Source organism: Muntiacus reevesi, chromosome 1 (assembly GCF_963930625.1).
Source record: "Muntiacus reevesi chromosome 1, mMunRee1.1, whole genome shotgun sequence".
In the NCBI taxonomy this organism is placed as follows: Eukaryota; Metazoa; Chordata; class Mammalia; order Artiodactyla; family Cervidae; genus Muntiacus; species Muntiacus reevesi.
This window is the reverse complement of record NC_089249.1, coordinates 83,273,448-83,291,120: the sequence shown is the minus strand read 5'-3', so window position 1 is coordinate 83,291,120 and position 17,673 is coordinate 83,273,448. Positions and strand designations below refer to the sequence as shown.

The window sequence follows — 17,673 nt, the reverse complement described above, 5'->3', positions numbered from 1 at the left end:
CCTGGGTCTGTCCGGCTAATTGTGGAAACCGTGTCTGCTGTTTTATGTAACCGTGGTTTCGAAGCCTAGGAGATCTCTGTCGGGGTTAGATCCGGCGCTGGAGCTCGCTAACTCCTTTCTGTCTCTGGATTCCATCTGCCCTTCCCCTGGTTTTTCTCCCCATTCCTTTGTTCTTAGCCTAAATCTAATGTCTTCTGGGACCTCACAGACGGCGCGAGACAGAGGCGAAAACACCGGCAGGATCCGGAAGCTTGGATCCGAATTCTCCCGGGAATTCTGGCAAATAGATCTTTTAAAAGAGTACAGTCCACAATATTGTAAAGTAATTAGCCTCCAACTAATAAAAATAAATTTTTAAAAATGACTCATCCATTAAATTATTAAAAAAAAATAAAAGAGTACAGTCCGAGAGGAGAGGGGCAAGATAGGGGTAGAGGATTAAGGAATACAAAGTACTATGTATAAAATAAACTAAAAGGGCATATTCTACAGCACAGATAATGTGGCCAATATTTTATAACCAAATGCAACCTGATTTATAAAAATATTGAATCGTTGTTGGTACACCTGAAATTAACATAAAATGTAAATAACTATACTTCAAAAATAAATTAATAAACATGAAAGGAGAGGATCCATTAGAGGGCCCTGCGGAGGGTGGAGGAGGATAGGGAAACAGAAACAACGAACAGTCGAGTGGGCGGGGACAATTGGGACCGCTTCCCGCCCGCGCGTTCGGTTTTCACTCAGGTCCGCTGCTCTTGTATATCTGGGGTAAAAGCAGCCCTCTCTGTCTGCAAGGTTTTCTGATCAGCTTAGTCATGTCTGGAAGAGGCAAGGGCGGCAAAGGCTTAGGCAAGGGTGGCGCCAAGCGTCATCGCAAAGTCCTGAGAGATAACATCCAAGGCATCACCAAGCCCGCCATTCGGCGCCTTGCTCGGCGTGGGGGAGTCAAACGCATTTCCGGCCTCATTTACGAGGAGACCCGAGGCGTATTGAAGGTGTTTCTGGAGAACGTTATTCGGGACGCCGTCACCTACACGGAGCACGCCAAGCGCAAGACAGTCACTGCCATGGACGTGGTCTACGCGCTAAAGCGGCAGGGACGCACCCTGTACGGCTTCGGAGGTTGAGCTGCTGCCCCTGTGCTATGTGTGACAATCTCAAAGGCCCTTTTTAGGGCCAACCACACGGTCATCTGAAGAGCTGGATACTTAAAATATAGGTAACTTTGTATTTGACTAGAGTGGGGTCAGAAGTAGCGAATCAAAAAAATGCCAACGCTCGGAAGACAAGTCATTTACCAAAAGCTGCTCTTCACTTGTCTGCTTCGACTTAAGTTTGTTTTGGGGCTCGCTATCAATTGTAATCGTTGGACCAGGCTGTGGAAAGTAGTTTGTGTGGGCTTTACTTCCCAGCTATGCTGATCACACTGGGTGGTGGTAATTGCCATTACAATCTTCTCACCTGGGAAGGTGCAAGAGCACTAGCAAAGAAATAAATCCAGTAACTGGCCATTCAAAAATGAAACAAATAATGGGGTTGTTAGGTCCGAGGTGGGTTTATTGAATTTTAAACACTCGGAGATTATCTGGCCAGTATATGGAAGGTATTTTGGTGTCCTGTGTTTTTTATGCTAGAGGGGCCTCACAGTTAGCCGCTGAGAGCAGTGTGTGTGTACAACATTAAAATGAGAATTTAAAGATTTAAGAGATGTGTTTTTCGGTGATAACATTACAAAGATACAAATGCAGAAACATACGAATTTTCAATAAAAGCTGGCAGACTATAGAACTTTAATGTGAAAGCATGTCTTCCAGAAACAAAATTCTGGTATGTGATTTTTCCATTAAGGCCTGGTGCAGCTTACAGTAGGAGACTGTCAGAAACATACCATCAATACAGAAAGCACAGTTTAATTTTTAATAAGGCAAAAGCAAGTTCTTATATATAGATATAGTCTTTCTCTATACTACCACTGCTAAATTGCCCTAATTTGAATTGAAGCGTAGGTCCACACCTCCTGTCCTTAAATCTAATTGTAGTTTTGCAGCTATTACGTTTGCAAGTAAAAGTTTTTTTGGTGTTTCAGGCCTATGATTTTAGAGGTTTCCAACTCTGCAGCCCCACGCACTAGGGGAAAAAAATAATACATAAAATACATACATATACAACCAAAAAGTACATGGTGTCACATATTTGGGATGATGTGAAATGTAAAAGATGATTATTATAGGAGTCCTAACAGCAGAGGTCACTGGCTGCTGGAAAATGATCAGGCTTAGAGATCAGGCTTGTATCAGGCTGTTAAGGAGCAGAATGCCTGGCTTCCTGATAAGATATACAGTAAAGGGGAGGGGTAGGATCAGGGAGGGAGAGGCAAGAATAACATTTGTGAAGATGTCCAAGTGAGAAGTAAACAAAAGGATTCAATGTTTAAGATGTTTCATCTTCCCTTCAAATTAAAATCTCAACAGTAACTGATGACATTTCTATTTCAAACATCACTATGATTTTTTTTTCTTTTTAAAGGCAATACAGATTGAATACATGAGATCCTCTGAAGAAGGAGATTATCAAAAGTTTGAAAAGAAATCAAAGAATAAAGGAAGGAGGATGCGACATATCCATTATCTAAACTAGTGATTCCCAAAGTGTGGTATCTAGTCTAGGAGCATCAGCTTACCTGGGAATTGCTAGAAATTCAAAATCTTGGACCCAGATTTTGCAAAACCCCAGACCTGTTGCATGAGAAACTTTGGGCAGTGAGATCTAGCAACTTGTATTTTAACAAACCCTCCAGTTGATTCTGAAACACATTAAAGTTTGAGAACAACTGGTTAAATAACAGTTTTTCTTTAAATCAAACAAAAATATTTAGAATCTGAGTATACGTTGCCCTAATCTGTTTACCATATGTTAAATTTTGCATCTTTGATACCAAAAAAGAAAAAGACTTTAGGTGAATGATTCTAATAAAAAAAAATTTAGGACAAAATATTACAGGAGGAAAAGGTACAACTGCTTATTTCCTTAAAGCATTTGGGGCAAAAAAAAAAAAAAAGTATGAATAAAAATGTAGTCAGCTTCTTTTACTAAATATCATTGGTTGTGTGTAACAGTACTTAATTTTATTATGAAGGGATATATTTCTTTTTTTATTCGTAAATTTCTTTAAGAGCTTACAGTTTAACCATTAATTATACATCTTATTTACAGTGATTTTAATAGTGACCCCTCTTCCCACCTTGTCTACTCCACTAAATACTATTAAAATAAGGCCTGCCTGAATCTTGTTAGCCATATCCAGCCTCTGAATTTTGTCAAATTAAAGAGAATACACTATGCATAGTTTTGTGTTAATAGTTTTGTTTTTGTCGTTCTTAACCATCTGTAACAGTAAGGAATATAATGCTATTTCACCTCTAATTTGGTAACAAAATAATTTCCTTCCCGTTTCTACCTCCTGAGTGGCTCAAGTGCTCTTTAAGCCAGCCCTGGCTGTCAGCTTGTTCCTCCCATGGCTGATTCAGGACTTTCAGTACAATACATGTGTACAAATGACTGTTCAGTCTGCATGTCTACTTCCATTACCATGATGATAGAGGCACTTAAGTGTCACTGTCTAATCAGACATCACACTGGACCAGTTCGAAGACTTACCTTATCTTTCCAGACTCCCAACTTCTCTGAATAGCAGCATTATCCTCCTGAAGGCTAAATGTGCCTGTCATCTTTCACAATGTTCTTCCTCTGAAACATTCGACTCCAAACCTTATATTGTAGCTATTGATGTACGTTATTTCTCTATGTGAGCCAAAAGGATAGAATTATTAATACAGAATATTACCAGTATATATAAATATGTATGGATATATAGAAAACTATCAGGAAGAATGTTCACAGAAATTTGAGTGATTTATAGATGTCGGTTTTTGTTATAATCATTGAACATTGTGAATTGTTCCAATATCTTAAATAAGCATGTACAATTCCAGCCCCCACCCACACCCAGATAATCAAGATGTGGGGTGGATGGGGAATGAGGGAGAAAGGAAGAGAGATTCTGGATTATAGGGACCATGGCAAATCTTAACTTTGCCACAGTCCCATTTTCTCATTGTAATGTTGCTGAGAATTCCTGACTTTCTCACAGAAATGATTCAAGGATCAACTGAGAAGATCTCTGTGAAAGATTAAAGTGAAATCTTTCTATGTGAAAGTCTTGTAATGAAATAGAAACCTAAGTTGATGTATTTACTGCCTATTTCACCCAATGTAGGTCTTCTATGCTCCATAATAACTGGGGAAGCGGGAGTCAGTGTAGTCAAAATTTAAAGAGCAAAGAAGGGAGGAGGTGAGGGTGGGATGTTCTGAGAGAATAGCATTGAAACAAGTATACTATCAAGGTTAAAACAGATCACCAGCCCAGGTTGGATGCATGAGACAAGTGCTCAGGGCTGGTGCACTGGGAAGACCCAGAGGGATGGGATGGAGAGGGAGGCGGGAAGGGGGATCGGGATGGGGAACACATGTAAATCCATGGCTGATTCATGTCAATGTATGGCAAAAACCACTACAATATTGTAATTAGCCTCCTACTAATAAAAATAAATGGAAAAAAAAATAAAGAGCAAAGAAGACAGTGGGTAAAGGTGGGTATGAACATGTTGGCAGGTCCAGATATTTCCGAATTAGAGCAGAAAAATGTGAAATCATCTTAAAGACTCAAACTTGCCAGCTGACTTGACTGTTAAAATGTATATAAAGAGTAGAAAGTTATAACAAGTAGGTAACATAGCCTGTGAGAAATGTTAAATATAAATAAACAGAGCATCTTCCTACATAGATATAGGAAAGGATAGAAGTACCAAGCAAGCACCATATCAGATATTCATGAGATACATGAAGTGCCGAGTATTCATGGCTTCTATCAGCCATCCACTGGTGACAGCCACTGTTGCCCAAAATGTCCTCTGCATGCTAAACACAGAGAAATCCATAGCTGCTCAGCAAGTTATTGGTGAATTACAATGACTGCCAGACACTCTTGCCCCTGTATCTCACTGACTGAACAAGCTTAAATTAGGATCAAGCACCTTCTGTCTGCTGAGTCCCCTTGTCCACTCATCTCTAGTCCTTTTAACTGCAGCATAAACGGGAAGGCTGATGCCACAGAGCAAGACAGGACAGAAAACTGTAACTCAGCACTGGATACAGTGTTGTACTTCCCCCATCATTGAAGCCTATTCTACTAATATGTATGTTAGTTTACCCTTGCTCCTCATTTTCCCTTGCTCTTTGTTTCATGTTTTAAATGGATTCAATTAACTGTGATTTGAACATCTTTATTTGGCCTTTCTGTTCAGTGAACTCTGGGATTTCTTATCTGGTAGTAGAGTAGAAGACTATGATTACAAGAAAGTAATTTCTTACCCACAACCTTATTAGAGAAGAGGGCTGGAAACGAGGGAGGAGAGGAGGGAACAAGGGGGTTGCAACCATCAAAGTACCCTCCAAGGCAGATGTACCCTGACTCTCTAGTGAGCATTTCCAGTTCTTGTCATGAGGCAGCCTTTAGAGTGAAATGGTACCCTGGTTGAGTAATGGCAGCCACTGAAGTCATCTGCCTCCAGGCTTTTTCTCTTTCAGTCTTTCTGATTGTAGTTTGGCTTCCCATATAGATTTGCCTGCAGGCAGCTAATGGACAGATCAGTTACACTTCTTGTTGGAAATTGTTGTTCCAGTTCTTGTTCCATGAGTTCTGAAACCAGATTATTCAAGTTAGGATCTTTCCTTTTGCTGTTGCTGTTATGTAACCCGCCAGAAATGCAAAAAAGGAGAATGCTGTCTGAGGAGGCCTTACAAATAGCTGAGAAAAGAGAACCTAAACGCAAAGGAGAAAAGGAAAGATATACCCATCTGAATGCAGAGTTACAACGGATAGCAAGAAATAAAAAAGCCTTCCTCAGTGATCAGGGCAAAGAAATAGAGGAAAACAATAGACTGGGAAAGACTAGAGACCTCTTCAAGAAAATTGGAGATACCAAGGGAATATTTCATGCAAAGATGGGCACAATAAAGGAGAGAAACAGAATGGTCCTAACAGAAGCAGAAGATACTAATAACAGGTGGCAAGAATACACAGAAGAACTAGACAAAAAAGATCTTAATGACCCAGATAACCACAACAGTGTGATCACTCACCTCGAACCAAACATCCTGGAATGAGAAGTCAAGCAGGCCTTAGGAAGCATCACTACAAACATCACTACACTAACTAAGCATCACTAGCTTAGTGGAGGTGATAGAATTCCAGCTAAGCTATTTCAAATCCTAAAAGGTGATGCTGTGCAAGCGCTGCACTCAGTATGCCAGCAAATCAAGTCACTCAACTGAGAACCTCAAGCTGTACCTCAGAAAACCCTATGTCTGTTTGTCCCTGAAAGTTTTACCTGAGGATGGATGAGATGATGGGTGCAAAGGTGGTGCCCCACCACACCTTAAAAGTTTACTACTTCTTAACTCAGAGTACTGACACAGGTCCTGGATCCACCCTGCATTGAGGACCTAAGCAGGTAATCAGGGTCTAGGCAGAGACCTGGAGGCATGCTCTGGAAATTGCTGTGACCCTGGAGCAGAAAGAAGTGGCAACCTTGCTCTTCTCTTTTCTGATACATTTCAAAAGTAAGTAAAGCTTAAGAAAAAAAGAAGGAAAAAAAAGTATCTTTCCTTTTCCCTCTGTATTCTCACTGACTTCCATAACAAATGCTTTCTATCTGTCACTGTGCTGAGACAGAACAGGTCTTGGCCTCTTCCAAGTTCAGATAGATGACTGAGAAGGTTAAGAAAAGGTATCACATAAGACCTGTACAGCCTTTGTGTCTGATTATCTGTGAAGTGCTGTGCAAGCCCTTGCCCCCACTCTGCTGCCCATTAGAAGCCTTGCACTTCCATCCCCCGCCACCCCGTTCACTCCCCCCACCCCCGACCCAAACGGTACAAGAATCTTCTCAGGCCTCCATTCTATTTCCTAACGGCGGGGGCGGGGGAGACGACTCCATCTCCCCAAAGGAAGACCATGCTCTGCCTGTTTGATCTCTTCCCCAAACTTCAGCTCAGAGCCCCGTTTCTTTCCTTTCACTTAGTAACCCAAAACCTGAGAAGAGACATCCCACATGTCTGAATAAAACAGGTATAGACACTACCAGAGGTTGAAGCGATAGCCTCACGAACTCTCTTTGTGGAACTGGGCAGGAAAGCAATCCCTTTAAGACGCAGCTCACCAAAGTGGCTTTAGGATCTGTACAAGCACCCTGTCATTCATCCCCGGTTATGAGGGGAGTGAGGCCTCAAATTATTGGCACTTAGCGATAAAATGCAGCACTTTACTCGGCAGAAGTGGGCCAGGACCCGGGTGGCGGTATCCCTCCGGAGCGGGGGAGCCAAGTGTCCGGAGGGGACCTTTCCGGCACCGGTGACGAAGTCCAATCTGTACGCGGATCTCAACCGCCTAAAACCCAAACCCCGCGCCCTTTAACCCGCGAATCCCGAGCGTCTCCAAGTGACTCCGCCTTCCCTCAACCCACCTCCCCACACCGCCAGTCGCCCCACACCTAATCAGAGCTCATTATGCTCCCGGGAATATTACAATCGTGGCCTACAATGGAGGACAAAAGCGCTAGAAAAGAGCCCCAACCGACGAGAAAACGCAGGGCCACCTCTAAGCAGCGAGTTGGACGTTCTAAGGCGCCCAAGGAGGCGGCGGCAACCCGCCAGCGCAGACAAGCACACTGACCCAACTCTGCAGTTACTGACACTCGGGAAGGCAGCAGCAAGCAGGGGTTTAGACCGTACAACTGGCCTTTAGCCTGTTTATCTGCTGGGAGTCCAGTGCTTGGCGCGCTCTAAGGTCCTCCCGTCTTGAGCGCGCCCTAACGCTCGCGGAGTAGGCGAAGGCCTGCCGAGAGAGGGCGGACAAGCGACACAGCCTCTTTCAAGTGTAGTCGTGGGTGGCTCTGAAAAGAGCCTTTGGATTTGATGGAACCTCGAGCCGAGCGCACACTACTTAAGCCCGCTCCCCGCGGATGCGGCGAGCCAGCTGGATGTCTTTGGGCATGATGGTCACGCGCTTGGCGTGGATGGCGCACAGGTTCGTGTCCTCAAACAGCCCCACCAGGTAGGCCTCGCTCGCCTCCTGCAGCGCCATCACGGCCGAGCTCTGGAAGCGCAGGTCCGTCTTGAAGTCCTGCGCGATCTCGCGCACCAGCCGTTGGAACGGCAGCTTGCGGATCAGCAGCTCGGTCGACTTCTGGTAGCGCCGGATCTCCCGCAGGGCCACGGTGCCCGGCCGGTAGCGGTGCGGCTTCTTGACGCCGCCCGTGGCCGGCGCGCTCTTGCGAGCCGCCTTGGTGGCCAGCTGCTTCCGCGGGGCCTTGCCACCGGTCGACTTGCGGGCAGTCTGCTTTGTACGAGCCATAGCGAACCAAGACGCGGACTTACGGGAGCTGCGCCGCGCAGGGAGAGTAACCAGGGGTGCGGCCGCTGCAGCAGTCTTTATAGGCACAGTCTTTTTCCCAGTTGGGCGGGACACTACTTGAAAGTCCCGCGCTGGCTATCCATTGGCTGGGGCGTCCTCGTCTTTGGCGCCACTGATTGGCTTGGGCCGACTCCTCCCTACGCCGCCCCACCCCCGGCCCATCCGCCTCCCTTTCTACTTTCCCGTTTGCCTAGTTTTTCCTCTCCTCGGTTTTTCATTTATTTCAGGGTGAGAGTCATCATATTTGAGAGCAGCTGTGACAATGTTCCTTCTCAGTCCCTTAGAACACACTACTTGCGATACCCTCTTCTTTTCTACGCTAACTCCCAAACTGAAACTCGACCTTCTGTTTGCAGCACCCCCGCCCCCAGCACCCTGAACGCAGTGTTACTTTTCAAGGGGTCCCCTGGCCTGGCTGGCCGGCCGGCCGGATCTTGTTTTCCCCCTTTCGGTGCTTTAAAGGTCGGAAAGTTATCCCCCCGCGGCAGGGCGCGAGATTCCGTTTCCAAAAGCCTCCACCGCTAAGGCATCTTTACCCCTTTAAGACAGTAGACTGAAGTCAAAAGCCCAAGTCCGCCATCGTCCTCAAATCTGCCCGCTTCCTTAAGAGACTGAGGTGTCCGAGATGTATGCGTGTGTGACGGAACATCCCGCTGGTACTTAGACCTCAAGTTGGGCAAAGGCCTGGGGAACAACTGGTGTCAAGCACTAGACATCCGACTCCAAATACAAGCCGTCGCGGAGCACTTAGAACTGAAGCGACCGTGGCGCGCTCAAGTCTCCTACGTTCACCTGGGTTAAGCCCTAGGTTTTACGATCGACCACAGCCCAGGCTGGGCTTCCCCGTTTACTACCGACAAGGTTGGAATCGAGAAGTTACTGTTAACAACTCTTTATTTGAAAGCGTGGGTGGCTCTGAAAAGAGCCTTTTGATTTTACAGATGCGCTCTTCTACAGGAGCGCTAGGTAGGGCTTCCGGAGACCGGCCTCACTTGCCCTTTGCCTTGTGGTGGCTCTCGGTCTTCTTCGGGAGCAACACGGCCTGGATGTTGGGCAACACGCCGCCCTGGGCGATGGTGACCTTGCCCAACAGCTTGTTCAGCTCCTCGTCGTTGCGGATGGCCAGCTGCAGGTGACGAGGGATGATGCGCGTCTTCTTGTTGTCTCGCGCCGCATTGCCCGCCAGCTCCAGGATTTCGGCGGTCAGGTACTCCAGGACCGCCGCCATGTAGACGGGCGCGCCGGCCCCCACGCGCTCAGCGTAGTTGCCCTTGCGCAGCAGACGGTGCACCCGCCCTACCGGGAACTGCAAGCCTGCGCGGGACGAGCGCGACTTGGCCTTGGCACGGGCCTTGCCGCCTTGCTTGCCACGGCCAGACATCACAGCGCCACCCACTAACCGATGCTCCCGCCAAACGCCCGACAAAGTCGCCCTCCACGGCCTCGCTTCACCCTTTTATAGGCAGAACGGCGATTGTCTACGAAGCGCTTTGATTGGCTACGGCACATCTTCGGCCTCGTGACCAATAGGATAGCGCAGTCAGAATCCACTCATTTACATAACCTCGTCTCCCTCGCGAGAGAGCCACTGAAAACTCGCCAATCGCAACGGGGCGTGATCAGGACCTTAATTTGCCTACAGCCTCTACAAGTACCGAGTCGCTGCCGGCCAGCCCGAGTGCTGCCTGTTGTTGTCTGCGTTCCCGCTACGTTCGGCAGCTTGTGCTTGCCGTGATGCCTGAGCCGGCAAAATCCGCCCCCGCGCCCAAAAAGGGCTCCAAGAAAGCCGTCACTAAAGCCCAGAAAAAGGACGGAAAGAAGCGCAAGCGCAGCCGCAAGGAGAGCTATTCCATCTACGTGTACAAGGTGCTGAAGCAGGTGCACCCGGACACCGGCATCTCGTCCAAGGCCATGGGCATCATGAACTCGTTTGTCAACGACATCTTCGAGCGCATCGCGGGCGAAGCGTCGCGCTTGGCGCATTACAACAAGCGCTCGACCATCACGTCCCGGGAGATCCAGACGGCCGTGCGGCTGCTGCTGCCCGGCGAGCTGGCGAAGCACGCCGTGTCCGAGGGCACCAAGGCGGTCACCAAGTACACCAGCTCCAAGTGAGTCCCTGCCGGGACGCGGCGCTCGCGCGAGTCGCCCAGCCACTTGACGTTCTAAAGGTTCTTTTCAGAGCCACCCACCTTCTCAGGGGAAGAAGCTGTCATCTTTTTACTTCATTTTTGTTGTCTGTTACGGTACTTTTTTGTACCGCCGATTCTTTTGCTAGTAAGAACTGGCCTTTCTCTTAGGTGGAAGAGGAAGAACTCCGGATAGGACCAAGTTTTGTCGATCGGTCCAGAACTAGCTAGAGTAATCAATCGTTCACTCATGCAAGTAATTTACCTTTTCCAGTGAAACCGTGCGAGATGGGTGGTCAGTGTAAATCTACTAGGGGGAGGGGCTGCTGGAGTTGAGCATTAGTTACTTTACAGCAGATAAGAGTGGGTCAACTCTTGAGCTCAAAAACCAAATTTAATGTTACTTTAAAAAGCGATATTTTGATTCCATGCCCCAGCATGAATAGAAAACTTACAGTGCACCTGGTTATCTTGATTCCGTGTGTCCACTGAAAAATGCACAACCTGGGTTACTAATTGTGTTTTATTCAGTAATTTGTTGTGGACAACAACAAAAGTCCCCGTAGATGGACTTCCCTCGTGGTTTAGATGGTAAAGAATCCGCCTGCAGGGCAGGAGACCTGGGTTTGATTGCCTGGGTTGGGAAGATCCCCTGGAGAAGGGAATGGCTACCCGCTCCGGTATTCTTTCTTGCGCAATGCTATGGGCAGAGGAGGCTGGCAGACTCCAGCCCACGGGGTGGCAAAAGCTCAGACACAACTGAGCAAGTAACTCTCCTAAGCCCGGGAGACAGCCTTTCAAATAGCGAGCACTGAGGGGCTGTTTGGAGGAGATAAGGGAGGAACCAGAATATATAGCAGTTTTGCAAAAACAAACCAGGTAGTTGAATATTCATCAGAAATTTCGGCTAAAGAAAAAAAACCTCAATGAATTTAGCAGTTCTTTATTATGTGTATGGAAAGTTGGAAGAGCAGGCTGACTGACATCATTCCTTGATAACACACTTTCACTATCTAGGACCAGTATCCTGTTTTTCTCCATCCTGAATCCCAGGATGACTAGGGTGGCTGCAGTGGCTGATGGCTTAATGGCCACATCCTTTGATTACAGACATGGCAGGTGACATTTTTCATCCAGACATAGTTCAAGTAATTTCTAATCTACACACACTTGTTGTCTCACTTTGCTGTTCCTTTCAGATGCCTACACTGAAGTCAATATTTTGCCCAAATTCTAGATATTAAGCAATACTGTCAGAATAAGGTAATACAAAAGCCACTGTTACCCATAGTAAATCCACCACCACCCCCTCCCCCAGATGTTGATACCAACACAATTCCCTATAGTTGTAGTTTTGCTGTTTTATAATTTGGGTAAAGAAGCAAGAAGGAAAGAGGCTTTAGAGTCCTGGATTTCAAGAACCTGGGCCTGCCAATCCTAAAATGTGCTCCAGAGACTTTATCCAGCAGCTTTTTGTTGTTGTTGTTAAACCTACTTAACCTTAAAAATACTTGCCCCTTCCCTGGAACAATTCCCTCCTCTGAAAACAGAGACACCAAAAATGAGAGAATAAAGGCCCTCACCTTTTTTTAGACTAGATGGCTAAAAAGCAGTGTTTCCTAAAAACACTTCAAAGGCCATTAGATCTTTAATTTTATCTATCTACCCATCAAAACCTACATACTTCCACTGAATCCAAATCTCCAGGCCTTGGTGGGGGGGCAAGGATGAACAGTCTACGGAACACGTCAAGTAATTCAAATGTTTGATAACCACTGACAGATTAGTTAGGAGATTCCCATATTGCCTGGGAAGAACTTGTCCAGTTTGCAGTGCCCACCCTAGACATTTTCTTTCTTTTTTCCTAATTGTCCTTTCCCAGAATTGTTTGTAAAGCGACATGCACAACTAGTTTCATTTATTCCCTCATTAATACAGAGTACCAAATATTGCATAGAACTTAACATTTTCTGCCTTTACTAGGGTTTAAAAACACATTTTAAGGAGGTCAAATGAGAACAGAAGATAAAGTACTGCAAGGTATAAAGGTGAAACTTCCTGGGGGGCCCGGGGGGAGGGGGGATGTTAAGCACACTGCAAGCACCCTTTTGTTCATTTTTTCTTATGTATGTACATAAAATCCCAAATACTGTCTTCCATCCGGCATGATTTTCATTACCTCTCATCTGTCCCACCCAATCAAAAGCAGGTAACTTGTGTCCTTGTTATTGTACTAAATCCCTACTTTCTTCCATCCCAGAAAACATTTCCTTGCTTTTGACCTGCCTTGCTTGGATCTACTGAGAGATGAGGCAGGTTGCCTGGAGCTTGAAAAGTTCAGGTAAAGCACGGCAATGTGGAGGAAAAACAGAAAGATGATAGGGGAAAGTTTGAGTTTACAGGATAAAAATAAAACAAAAATCTTCTAAGAGGCATGCAGGATGTTGGGTAGATAACCTAATTATAAGTGGGTGAGATAATGGTCAGTATTTGGTTCTGAGGACTCAAAATATGAATAGGAAAGCAGAATACAACTGGTCTGAAACATGGAGAAATCCAAGACTCAGTGCAACTTTATTACCCGTCAATCGATAGTTCCCTTTAGCACCAGCAGGACACTCACAAGTGTGAAAGCAAAACTGACACATTGTCTAGGTTCCTTTATGAGTATTCGTGCATGTCACGTCTCACAATATGGGAGAGGGAAAACATTCATACTGAGATAAATACTAACAAAACAAGCAATAAAACAGCAATAAACAGAAAACGTCCCTGTCTATATAAAACTACATTCTAGTTGTTGGATGCTGAGAATAAGCGAAAGAAGGAAAAGTATAATAGTATATTTAGGAGGTTATCTGTACAGCAGAATATTGAGTTTGGATGACAGATCTGATCAGTTAGTATTTGAACAGAGGCCTGAATGAAAAAAAGTGAGCCATGGGATAACTTAGAGAGGTGTATTCTCAGAACAAAGACCCTGAGGGAGGTATAAGTCTGAGAAGAAGTTCAAAGAATAAGCAGGGCCACTGAGGCTGAAGCACAGTGAGCAAAGGAAAGATGTGCAGGGAGACAGGATCAGAAAGGTAGTTGAGGGTCAGATGGTGTGTGCCATTGAGAGGCCTCCCAGGCCACTGGGAAGATTTTGTCTTTAATTTGAAGTTAAGTTGGAGTGCCTTTGGAGAGAGTTCCATCATGAGAGAGTTCCATGACATTATTTGACTCATGCTAAAGCTCACCCAGGATACTATGTTGAAAAACAGACTAGAGGAGAGGGAGAGAGTAGAGGCAGGAAGGATATCAAAGAGGCTACAGTAACAGCTCAGGAGAGAGATGGGTGGTAGCCATGGAGATAGTGAGAAGCAGTCAGGATATATATATTTTTTTCATTTATTTTTATTCATGAGAGTGGTAATCTTTATTTTTTTTTCATTCAAGATATATTTTAAATGAAATTGATGAATTGTATGTAGGTTATGACTGAAAGAGAGGAGTCAGGGATTAATTGCAGGTTCTTGGACTGAGCACTTGGAAAGAGCTGCAACTTACTGATAAAGGCGGCAAATAGGTTTGGAGGGGGAAAGCCTAGAGTAATATCTTGGGCAAAATGTTGAGATTCCTGGTTGCTATCCAAGTGGCAATATCAAATAAGAAATATCAAATTCCCAAGTTGGGAATATGAAATATGAGAATCTGGAGTTCAGGGAAGAGAAAGGGGTAGATTCTAAACTCCCACTTCTTGCTCGTTTATAGTGTTCTACCCTTTCTTTCCTGGAGTAGGAAATGGCAACCCACTCCACTGTTCTTGCCTGGAGAATGCCCTTGGACAGGAGCCTGGCAGGCTATAGTCCATGGGGTCTCAAGGAGTCAGACATGACTGACCAGCTAAGCAGAGCACCCTTTCTTTCGGGATGCTTTTAGAATCAATGTAACATGTCTAGATACATTTTTTCCCCCTCACATCTAACTTTGGTCTCAGTATTTCACTAAAATTTGGGCATATTTGGGAGCCCTATTCCACCTACCCCAGCTGTTGACTGTTGTTATGGATTGAACTGTGTCTCCCTAAAAGATACCCTGAAGTCTAACTCCCTGGTGCCTTAGAACGTGGCCTAATTTGAAAATGGGATCTTTGTAGATGTAATCAGTTAATAAGGTCCTTAAAGTGAAGTCGCTCAGTCGTGTCCAACTCTTTGGGACCCTGTGGACTGTAGCCCGCCAGGCTCCTCTGTCCAGGCAAGAATACTGGAGTGGGTTGCCATTTCCTTCTCCAGGGCATCTTCCCAACCCAGGGGTCGAACCCGGGTCTCCTGCATTGCAGGCAGACGCTTTATCCTCTGAGCCACCAGGGAAGCGGGATCTAATCCAATATGACTGATGTCCTTGAAATGTAGAAATGCACAAGAAGAAAACTGAGACAAATGGGGTTACGCTCTTGTAAACCAAAAGATACCTGGGGCTACCAGAAGCTGAAAGACAAGGAAGGATCCTGGCCAAGAGGGACAGGGCCCCGCCAGCATGTTGACTTTAAACTTCAGAATGATGACTGAGTACATTTCTGTTGTTTTAAGCCACTCAGTTTTGTGGGGCTTTGTTAATGGCAGTCCTAAGAAACCAATGCAAAACTAAAATTTTTAATAATAGAACTATATTATTTAATTTTAAATAAAATTTTACATTTTTAAAAATTCCTAGACATTCCTTCTTAACGGTAGTATTAATCTCTGGCCTGGTCAAAATACTGGTTTTAAAACTGGGACATTTAGTATAAATGTATAGTTCTATTTTCCCTTATCTGCCTCATTTGGCCTCTTTGAGACCTTCCAACGTAAAAGGTCTGTTGTCTTTCCTTTCGTCCTGGGGAACTATTTATTACTATTTCTCAAATGGTTCAAGATCCCAGCTAGTTTAAATAAGTATGTCATACAAACTGGCTTCACGGGATGTCCAAAAGTACAGCAGGGCTCAGAGGGTGGCTGAACTCCGTGAACGGCTCAGCTCTCCAATTCTCCCCCTCAGCGGTTGCGCTCCTGAGTGCTGTCTACAGTTATTCTTGCCTTCATACCCACATGACCTTCCATCTTGCTGCTGCTGCCTCTTGAAAGCTAAGGACTTATCTTTAACAAAAGATAAGAGCAATCTACATCCCCCTACTCCAGGGCACCTCTGAGCCACTATCTTATCTGCAGTGGCATTAGATTAGAAATACAGTGCAAAATGAATGTAATGCACTTGAATCATCCCCAAACCATCCCCCCTCCACCACTAGTCTGTGGAAAGAATTTTAGTCTTCCCCGAAATTGGTCTCTGGTGCTAAAAAGGTTGGGGAACCCCTGCCCTACTCAGTCCAGTTGCTGAAATGTTTGTGCTAACCAAACTGGTCTACATTTTTTGAGCTAATCAATGTGGAAACTGGTTGGGACTATGGTTAAACGAATCAGGCCAAGGTTAAGGACTGAGATAATAAGATCTCTTTTGGGGGGAACACACACTGGCAGTGATTCTCAAACCTGACTGCTCATTGGAGTCACCTGGGGAGCTTTTTAAAAATTCTAATGGGTGAAAGTGAAAGTTGCCCAGTCATGTCCCACCTTTGCGACCCCATGGACTATACAGTCCATGGAATTCTCTAGGCCAGAATACTGGAGTAGGTAGCCTTTCCCTTCTCCAGAGCTCCCAACGCAGGGATCGAACCCAGGTCTCTCACATTGCTGGTGGATTCTTTACCAGCTGAGCCGCAAGGGAAGACCTAAGTGAAGTGAAAGACGCTCAGTCGTGTGCGACTCTTTGCGACTGTACAGTCCATGGAATCCTCCAGGCCAGAATACTCGAGTGAGTAGCCTTTCTTTTCTCTAGGGGATCTTCCCAACTAATGGATGGCTATATTCTAAATCACTTAAATCGGAATTTCTGGGGATAGCACCAAAGACATCAGTGTTTCTAAGAGCCCTCCAGGTACAATGGGCAGTTGTTTTTGCCAAAAGTTTTCACTTTTGTCTCAGGTTCAAAGGATTTGTTAACAAAAAATAAGCCACTCATTATATACAAATAAATAATACAAAGATTAGAGAACTATCTAGCTTGCTTTCTATTTTTCCTTACATTTAATGTTAGCATATTGAAAGAGCAGAGGATACACCCCCAAATTGGGTTTTGACCAACATCCAGACCTAGTCAGCGCTGGGAAGTCCTGTGTCACAGAACATCTGGAGTCCCAGTTGGGAAAAGGTCCCAGGCAGTGTGTCCACTCCGTGGGTGAGACTGCAGTTCGGGGTTCCCACTTACAATCCCAGGACAGATATCATCATCAATCTGTGACCAAATTGCAAGCCTGGTTTCATGTTAATGCTCTTTGTTTGCTTACTTAACTTATATGCAGAGTACATCATGTGAAATGGGTCCAGGTTGGAATGGGTCCATCCATCCAGGCTGGATGAAGCACAAGCTGGAATCAAGATTGCCGGGAGACAGACAAATGACTAAGAAAGTTGTGGTACATAAGACGCAATGGAATACTTCTCAGCTATAAAAAAAAAAATAGTGCATTTGAGTCGGTTCTAATGAGGTGGATGAAACTGGAGCCCATTATACAGAATAAAGCCAGAAAGAAAAACACCAATATCGCATATTAACGCATATATATGGAATTTAGAAAGATGGTATGACAACCCTATATGCAAAAGACATACAGATGTAAAGAACAGACTTTTGGACTCAGTCGGAGGTGAGGGTGGGATGATTTGAGAGAATAGCTTTGAAACATGTTATTACCATATGTGAAATAGATGACCAGTCCAAGTTTGATGCATGAAGCAGGGCACGCAAAGCCAGTTCACTGGGCCAACCCAGAAGGATGAGATGGGGAGGGTGTTGGGAGGGGCCCTCCGGATGGGGGAACATATGTACACCTGTGGCTGATTCATGTCAGTCTATGGCAAAAACCACCACAATGTTGTAAAGTAATTAGCCTCCAATTAAAATAAATTAATTTAAAAAAAAGATTGC

The 17,673-nt window shown here is 45.1% G+C and overlaps 4 protein-coding genes across 4 annotated transcripts; 2 read left to right on the top strand and 2 right to left on the bottom strand.

The window, feature by feature from the left end:
• The first annotated feature begins 817 nt into the window (after positions 1-817).
• H4C14 (H4 clustered histone 14) lies at positions 818-4,271 on the top strand. Its single transcript, XM_065927058.1, has 2 exons — positions 818-1,225; positions 2,533-4,271. The coding sequence occupies exon 1, from the start codon at positions 822-824 to the stop codon at positions 1,131-1,133; it is 312 nt and encodes a 103-aa protein (XP_065783130.1). The 5' UTR covers positions 818-821; the 3' UTR covers positions 1,134-1,225; positions 2,533-4,271.
• A 3,797-nt stretch (positions 4,272-8,068) lies between these two features.
• LOC136162383 (histone H3) lies at positions 8,069-8,479 on the bottom strand. Its single transcript, XM_065927057.1, has one exon. The coding sequence runs from the start codon at positions 8,477-8,479 to the stop codon at positions 8,069-8,071; it is 411 nt and encodes a 136-aa protein (XP_065783129.1).
• A 936-nt stretch (positions 8,480-9,415) lies between these two features.
• On the bottom strand, positions 9,416-9,961 carry LOC136162367 (histone H2A type 2-A). The gene has a single exon (XM_065927056.1). It carries the CDS (start codon positions 9,918-9,920, stop codon positions 9,528-9,530), a length of 393 nt encoding a protein of 130 aa, XP_065783128.1. The 5' UTR covers positions 9,921-9,961; the 3' UTR covers positions 9,416-9,527.
• Positions 9,962-10,230: 269 nt separating this feature from the next.
• On the top strand, positions 10,231-11,150 carry LOC136162351 (histone H2B type 2-E). The gene has a single exon (XM_065927055.1). It carries the CDS (start codon positions 10,274-10,276, stop codon positions 10,652-10,654), a length of 381 nt encoding a protein of 126 aa, XP_065783127.1. The 5' UTR covers positions 10,231-10,273; the 3' UTR covers positions 10,655-11,150.
• Positions 11,151-17,673: the final 6,523 nt, after the last annotated feature.

What these genes read in the sequence shown, in the direction of transcription:
- H4C14 (XM_065927058.1), top strand. Translation starts at nt 822, where the DNA reads ATGTCTGGAAGAGGCAAGGGCGGCAAAGGCTTAGGCAAGGGTGGCGCC.
- LOC136162383 (XM_065927057.1), bottom strand. Translation starts at nt 8,479, where the DNA reads ATGGCTCGTACAAAGCAGACTGCCCGCAAGTCGACCGGTGGCAAGGCC.
- LOC136162367 (XM_065927056.1), bottom strand. Translation starts at nt 9,920, where the DNA reads ATGTCTGGCCGTGGCAAGCAAGGCGGCAAGGCCCGTGCCAAGGCCAAG.
- LOC136162351 (XM_065927055.1), top strand. Translation starts at nt 10,274, where the DNA reads ATGCCTGAGCCGGCAAAATCCGCCCCCGCGCCCAAAAAGGGCTCCAAG.